Here is an 8,421-nt window from a genome sequence, read left to right as displayed (position 1 = left end):
TAATTTGAAAATTTACCAAAATTTTTCAAAATTTCAATTGCTCCTCTCCCCCCCGATTCTACGGCCTTGGCCTTCAAGCAGGCTATTCACATGCTAGAAATAACAGCCAAATCTCACAAAACTGCAATCATATAATGAAAGAAATATGTAATCAATCTATTCGCATTTCGGAAAAGATTTCTTTCAGAGTAATTTCCCGCAGTGGTATGACAAAGTGAAATTAAAGTGTTCATTTGAGGAAATATTGAAGCAGCTTGCTCCAGAGAAAATAATGGATTTTTTAAAAACAAACGGCATTATTGCCACAAGTAAAGCGTGTATTTATTTGCACACACGATATGAATGAACACTTTAATTTCACTTTGTCATATTACTGCGGGAAATTACTCTGAAAGCTCGTTTCAGAAAGGTGAGCCATTATTTTGATTGATATCATTCATTATCTGTTATTCTTCGAAATCTGTGACAATGGCTTAGCTAGCCAACTCTTCAAAGTTACTGTCAACAACATTCTTGTATAAGAATAAATTTGTACTCGGCAGAAGTATAGAGGGAAAGACTTCCTCTCCTCCCCAATTTTTTTTTATTTTTATGAATTTGTTTTATAGATAATACAATATTCCCGATGTGAAATCGTGTGTTGAAACAGACAATGCTTCAAGCGAGCTACAATACTCTCCTAGATATTGTTATATTTCTGGATGGTCTTCCTTTTTTGCCATTTAAATCCACGTACTCTTCACTTCAGATTTATTATTGCTCTTACTTTAGTGTGACCTCTAAATACAGTATTAACCAAACTCTTGGGTGTCGTTTATATGTCACTGGTCATATGTGCTTTGCATTGTTTTAGCTCTCAAATGATGCCATCCTGCTGGCCAACATTCTCCCCGGTCAGAAGGCTACTTAGTCCATCACGGTTACAGTGTACAGGAGCAGTGGTGAATTTCTGTTGTTTGCCAATGGGGATTCATTTGTTAGATACAAATAGCTGAGCATCCCACAGACATATATGCCATAATTCCCAAGTTGAATTTACATGAAACTATGTGAAAAGGCTATACCTTTTTGAATTCCATGTACAATCCATCTTATTGGCTACTGTTTTATAATTAAGGATTGTTTTTCCCTTTTTGCATTCATGAAATAAAAGCTGACATTCTTTTTAGCCATTCTTATTACACTGGTATAAAATCTTAATGGCTTTATTCTGAAACCATGACTCCACTTAATAACATTGTTGTACTCCAAATGACATACCATTTTCTTGTGGCCGAGTGCAGTTCCTATATTGTATGATTTCTTAATCATGCTATGAAACTGTTTTGTTTTTCATAGTGCTAACATGTATACAATTTTAGTAAAGATATGTTAATGGTAGTGAATGATTTTAATGTTCACAAAAGAAATTTCAGTGGTAATCATTATTTTTTATGCTAATTTGAAAGCTGTTTTACTTTCCTTTATTTGGCATATGATTTCGTTTTCAGTGAATTTACTTGTGTTTAATTTCCTTTCAAGGGTTAATTGTTCCTTTTACTTCAAAATTGGAGCTTGTAGACATGGAGAAAGATGTTCTCGCCTGCACAACAAACCCACTTTCAGTCAGGTATGTAAATTTTGCTATTTTCTCATTTTTTTTCAACCTACTCAAGCTGTTGCACTATTTCAATATGAACATCATTTTGAAACATTGTCAGTTGAATGAATCAACCCCAGTTTTTTTTTCTTAACCCTTTCGTTACTATATTTCTGACCAAAATACACCCCTCATGAGTTTCAATTAAATTCTAAAATCATCATGAATTTAGACTAGTTTCATTAAGCAACTGAAACTTTTTTTACTTATCAACATATGTGATATTTGGAACATAATTAAAGAATGGGTACTTAATCAATTCTATTGCATAACTTTTATCTCAAAGTGACTCTAATTACAGGTAAATCCAGATAAACTGAGCACAAGGTAAAATTATTAAAATTTTGTTTAAACATCACCATTGAAAATGAATCCTCAGCTAATATTCAATTGGGTATGCAACTAAATTTTGATACAGAAGAATTGTGCACATCACTAGATTATCAGTTGAAATTTAATGCACAACAGAACAGGTGACCCATAAAGGTGAAATAAACTGAAATACTGAAATCCACTGCAAGTTTCATCGAACTAAAAAAAAATCAGTCAAAAAATAATATACAGCCCTGGTTATGGTATGGAAGTGATAAATTCCAGACCACATTGTACCCAAGCTGACTAACATTATTTTCCCTGTATAAAAACTAAATCCACAGCAGTACCCAGTATTTGCTTCACAAATTTTCCAAACTTAGATTCCCCCATTTCATGGGCTTTTCTGGCAAATACTGTTTGTTTCCGCAGTGATCTCTTCAAAAAGTCTAACGGTTTTGCTTCCTAAGAAAGACTATGGATAGACCCCATCTCAGAAAAATTGCTAATAAAAACATTTTTAAAGTTTGTACTTTATTCCAATGTAAAATCGTCTTTGATGTCACTATTGCTGCTTTTGGTTTCGGATACAAAAATATCCTATTCATTCTCGTACACCATGTGCTTTTGTACCTCATTCATTCTTTTTCTCGATATCTCCATATTTTCCGTTGAAAAACCCTTAAATTTGGAATCACTGCTTGATAGCATGTAACTCCTATCCATTTTCAAATGGATACTATAACTCAACTATTTACAAAGTGAAATCACACATTTTCACAAATGTACTAAGAAGATTTGTGCTTAAATTCACATTTCAATAACAATGGGTACTCTCGGCTTGCTACGGCTGGGTTGGTCTTATGAACCAAAAAATTTTTCAGCCAGCTACGGCCGGGTCAGTATCGAAAAGGTTAAGCCTAATGCTTATCCTATCCAGTCTCTTTTGCTGAACTGCTAAATTACGGGGACGTAAACACTCACATATATTTGGTTGTCTTTCAGTCACTCAAAGTCTTTGTTGACCCAAGGCTATCAAAGAAGACACTTGCCCTTTTTGTCATGCAGTGGGACTGAACTTAGAACCATGTGCTTGGGAAGCAAACTTTTACCACACAGTCACACCTATGTCTTTTTATTTTATTTAGCTTATTCAATTTTCTGTAAATTTTGTTGGTGTCTGTGTGTGAACCTTATGTTGTGATTAACTGTGAGTGACACTGTAAATTCTTTGTTCCACCTGACAGTTACTTTAGGCTATTCTGCAATAGATTCTTCTCTGCTCTAGATGCAAGGCCTGAATTTCTTTTTTTTTTTTTTCGGGGTGAGGTGGGGGTGATTAGATGACTCTAGTATGCAACTGGTACTTCGTTTATCAACCTCGAAAGGATGAAAAGCAATGTTGACCTCGGTGGAATTTGAACTCAGAACATAAAGATGGCCCGACATGCTAACGTTTCTACCAGCTTGCCGCCTTTATTCTGCAATATATTACCACAATTATTATGGTTGGCTCTCCACATGGTTCTAATTAACAGACATTAAAACATGAATAATTAATCATAAACTGATTTCATATGGTAATGTTTAAAATATACTGACTGCAATTTGGCAGAAACAGTGTGGTATCAAATTAGATAACTTACAGCATTTAATGCTGTTTCTCTTTGTTCTGGATCTGAAGGTTAAAATAAGCACCTGAAATACTCTGGCATCATTTTGTCTGAATATATAATCCCTTTTCAATTATTAACTTTATGTTTATAGAAGAAATAAATATTAAACATTTGAATGCTTTTAAAACTTAGGTTTGCAATGTTCTTTATTGTTAGGTTATCTTTCATCTTTTACTGGTTTTAGTCATTATTGAACTGGCCATGCAAGGATGCTGCCTCAAAGAGTTTAGTCAAACAAATAGACACTAGTACTTCTTTTTTTTTAAATTTTTCTTTTCTTTCCTAACTCTATCTGCTTCTTTTGCCAATGGGGTTGTAACTGGTTGTCAAGCAGTCAGAGGGACAAACACAAAAGATAGACATTTATATGGGCTTCCATACAGTCTTCCATCTACCATATTCAAGATATTGGTTGGACAATGGCTAGAGTAGAAGACACTTGCTCAATGTGCCAAGCAATGAGACCTACCTGAACCCATGTGGTTGCACTTCTTAACCACACTGCTACGGCTGCATCTATAGATTGTTTCGGATATTTTGCTTTTACTTATATTTGCCTGCTTGTCTTACCTCCCCACTTTACATTGTGGCTTTGTATGTCACAAGTCATAATGAAGCAAGTATTTTTGTTGGATTCTACTTGTATTTTATCATGAAGTTGATGTGCTATTTATCAACCATGAATATTTAGCAAATGGCTATATGCCTTTACTAGAGCCATTACATTTTAATTGGCAGAGTATTTAAGTTCATGATCAAGCAGCCAGTATTGTTCACTACTTTTACCTCGTAGCTACTCTGCTTTCTGGCTGAATATTTTCAATGTAGTGATAGTGAAAGCAGTACAAGAGGAATTTAAAGCATGAGTGTTGTTGATTTGTTTTATGAATGAAAAATTAGTTATAAGCATCTTCATAACAATTGTTTTTTTTTCTTTCTTCATATAGACAGTACTGCTACAGAATCTGTACCTAAATCCCCAAAATGCTGCTCTTACAGCTGATGGCTCTCATAGTAAGTATTGGTGATAAACCTTTTGTTACATTTTATGATAGCAACACTACAAGTTTCTTTAATGATAAAATATTTCCATATACAGTTTTAAAATAATTTCAGTTCAGAGTATTCCTTCAACTCTGTTATATAAAATTTATATATTGAATAATGTATATATGGATGTTATTTTAATATTGTATCATTTCTGTGTAAGAAATCAAAATTGCGAGCCCCCTCATATAGTGATTTTTTTTTTGTTTGCAGTTCCTGGTAAGTCATTCATCATCCTATCCTGGAAGCCTATGGAAGTTTGTGCCAATTAGTAAATAGCCCTTTTTTTTTTTTTCTTTAATCTGATAAGCACAGTTAGTGTAAATACTATCATTTTACAGGGGCTTAGTAGACCTAATGATAGGTATATAATAATAATAGTGTGTAAAATTAGGTTTCTTTCTGTCTTAAACTGAAACTATCAAATTATTTTTTTGAAATATTTGATTTGTATTTTTTTTTTTTCTATTTATGACTACAATTTAACTTATTTTCGTTAAAATGCAGCTTAAGTAATATGGCAAATGCATTATTTTATTTTTGTAAATCTAAAAATTATCAAAATATTGCAGAACGATGAAAATTTGAATAAAGTGTTTTAAATAATATTCAAAATTATTTTCTTTTGGAAATTACATTATTCTTCATAGTATATTTGATAAAAATCCTTAATTAGAAATAAAGTTTAGAATCATTTTTAAAACATTTAAAAAATATTACTTTTAACTGATGTTACAGAAATTTTAGAAGTTTAAAAAGGCCTTTATTTCTAAGTTTTGGCAGATTAGCAGTTTAGGAAGTTTTGTTTTAAAGGAATAGGAAATGTGTGATCTTTTACTTTATGTCAAGTTAGGTCCCTTCCTAGTTTGTTGTGTTGAATGTAAACAAGAACTTTAAGAGGTTTTTAAATAGTTTAGAATTGGACACTTTCTAATGACAAACCACTAGGTGAACTATTTAATAATGCACTGCATAGTATTTTGGATAATTTGAAATATATGGCAAACCTCTTTCTGATAAACATACAATTTTAGCATTACTGTAAAAAATAGTGGTTGCATTTGGTTTTAATCTTTCTGTAGACAAAAAGTGGGATTGATCTGGTTAGTTTTGAGTCTTAGACCATAAACAGAAAATATACTCATCTTTTCACGTAAAGAGTGATTGCTTATAACTTTAGTGTATAGAAACTAGAAGTCAGTTCGACTGGTTTGTTTAACTTGCGTTAATAAAGCATATGCTGACAACAGGGTTATTATTTTACTATTATGGTTATCAAAACAAAATGGCATACATTACAAAATTATCTAAAATGCTGTATCATATATTAAGCATATCGGGTCATGAACTGTTATGCAAATGAGCAGGACCAGTTTAATTGAATCCCTATTTTCCATACACTGTAAATAGCTCTAAGCTCCTAATCCGCTTTGTGGACAGATGGATACTTTCTCTGATTAAGGTTAAGAAGACTAGAAACTAGTTAGATAATCCTGCGTTTTCTTTCCACGGTGACAAGAGCCTTTGGTGTAAACCACTGTTTACACTTTACAGTGATTTTAAAATTGTATGTTTATCCAAAATAGGTATACTTTACATTTCAAATTACTGACTTATTCCTTTTGACATACAAAAATTTTCCTGTAAGCATGTTTTTTTTATTATTATTATTTTTTTTTATTTTTTATTTCTTGCAATTATCTTACCTTTTCTTAAGAGTTGTTAACAATTACTGCTAGGTTTTTGTTTTCTTTCCCAACTAAAAGTCAAATTTCTATAAGGAAAATTTTACGTACTCCATTCAGTACATCAACCCTTACCATTTGATTTTTCCATCAGGTTGAGGGTTAAAAATCAACTGGGGCTGTCATATACACAAGACCTAGTAATCAGATATATCTTTTAAGGGATTTTTTAAAAATTATGTCGGTTCATAAAGCAGTGCACCAGCCATTTGAGCTTTAAATTCACTGTCACTTGGTGAAATGACAGTGCTCATCATAGCTGTTTAATTAGTGAAATGTACTCTCAATTGATACCCAACATTAATATTTTCTTACATTAGTATTTTTTAAAATTTTATTGCGGAAAATATGAAATAAAATGAATTAATAGGCATTTTTGTTTGTTTTTGATCGACTGCATTTAAACATTCAATTTTGGACCGGAATTAGAAACAGGTAAGTGGCAGTCTATGATCCATTACAAGACAAATCGGATAAACATTAAAAAGAATACATAAATGTTTTAATGAGTTTCTTTTTTTTTCTTTCCTTTTTTTTTTTTTTTTTTTTTTTTTTTTTTTTTTTTTTTTTTTTTTTTGTTTCTCTCCAGTTTGCAATCTCCTGTATTTCATTATCTGATTAAATTGAGCAAACTCTGCCTCTTTTTGGATTAACGTTTGATGTTAGTGAGTAATGCAAACTGGACATACTAACAATATGGCTTCAGACCCCCCATCCCCTTGATGTTAATTGGCTGACATAACAATGCATCAATAAGTGGATGTGTGGTGAAACTTAGGTGTGTTCTAATTGGCTGATAGGTTAATTTAATATTAAATATGGCAATTAAAATACAATAAAAAGATTGTGTAATTAGTTTTTACACATTTTAAGTTAGCGTTCTTTGTTAGTCAATAAAAATAAAATCATTCCTGCTCATCAGTTTATAAAACTGTAAATATATTCCAAACATCATGTCACAGAAGAGAAAGCAGAACTATGCGAAATTCACACTGAAAGTAATCAAGTATACGAAAAGAAAGTGCAGCCAAATGAGTTTGGTGTGACAGTAATAGAAATGGTGAGCAACTGGAGATCAAAAAGAAGACAAGCTGAAAAGTTCCTTATCACAGTTTATGAAAAAGAAGGAAACAAACGGGGCTTTATTCACAGTATGCCAAAATGGAAACCAAGCTAGGGGGATGGATTTTAGAACTTTGTTTCAATGGCCCCTATGTTACATGTGCAACTTTTGGCCCATGCACTCTGCAAATCACTAAAGAACCGGGACATTTAATGTTTCAAATGGCTGGTGCACTCACTTATGAACTAACATGATTTTTTAACTCCATCTTTTAAAAAAGGGTCAAAATACCACATTAAGGGAGAGTGTCCAGGAAAGACGAGGGACTCAATGTCCAAATCACTTCACTCGTTTTACAGTGTTTTGGACATTTAGTCAATAATACATAAATTAATACATTAGTACACTCAGGGAATGTAAATTAAACTTTTACTGAAAATGTGTCTTTTGACAAGACATTTTGTGCTGGTTGTATTTATCTACTCTTGATTATTCCAATAATTAGGTGATCCACTATCTCTCTGCCAGCCAGACCAATTTGTGCTGTTTGCATGACATATTGAGACAAAGGGGTACCTATAATTGAAGTATGTTCTGTCTTAAATCATAGAACACATGTAATATCAAACTATAAAATTCCAGTGTTGGAAGCTAAGCAGATATTTCGATTATTTATAGACTGTTTATGATTGAAATATTGAAAGATCTAAAAACCTCTTTAAATGTAAACAGTACAATTTGGGTCAAATTAATTTGATATTAGTGGATGTGTATATGAAAATTTTATACTTTAGTTCATCTAGCAAGAATTTGTATAGCAAATTTTTGTTTAGTTGACATTTTTTTAATTGATTTTTTTTTTTTATTCCATAACTTTTAGCGGTTGCTTAGTGTTATGTCATTTTGAAAGAAATTAACTAGAAAAATCATTTTTAGAAG

General features: G+C 32.0%; 1 protein-coding gene across 2 annotated transcripts in view; it reads left to right on the top strand.

The window, feature by feature from the left end:
- Window positions 1-8,421, top strand: part of LOC106871304 (splicing factor U2AF 35 kDa subunit) — a 21,287-nt gene that overhangs the window by 1,593 nt on the left and 11,273 nt on the right. The window contains exons 2-4 of one of the 2 annotated variants that reach the window (XM_052968324.1): window positions 1,522-1,609; window positions 4,575-4,641; window positions 4,888-4,945. In XM_052968324.1, the coding sequence (XP_052824284.1) occupies window positions 4,612-4,641; window positions 4,888-4,945 (88 nt within the window). In that variant the 5' untranslated portion in view covers window positions 1,522-1,609; window positions 4,575-4,611. The remainder of the gene's footprint in view (window positions 1-1,521; window positions 1,610-4,574; window positions 4,642-4,887; window positions 4,946-8,421) is intronic. The other variant, XM_052968323.1, reaches the window with a different exon arrangement.

This window comes from Octopus bimaculoides, chromosome 5, assembly GCF_001194135.2.
Source record: "Octopus bimaculoides isolate UCB-OBI-ISO-001 chromosome 5, ASM119413v2, whole genome shotgun sequence".
NCBI classification, from domain to species: domain Eukaryota; kingdom Metazoa; phylum Mollusca; class Cephalopoda; order Octopoda; family Octopodidae; genus Octopus; species Octopus bimaculoides.
The sequence above is the reverse complement of the archived record's forward strand: the minus strand, read 5'-3'. Positions and strand labels throughout refer to the sequence as shown.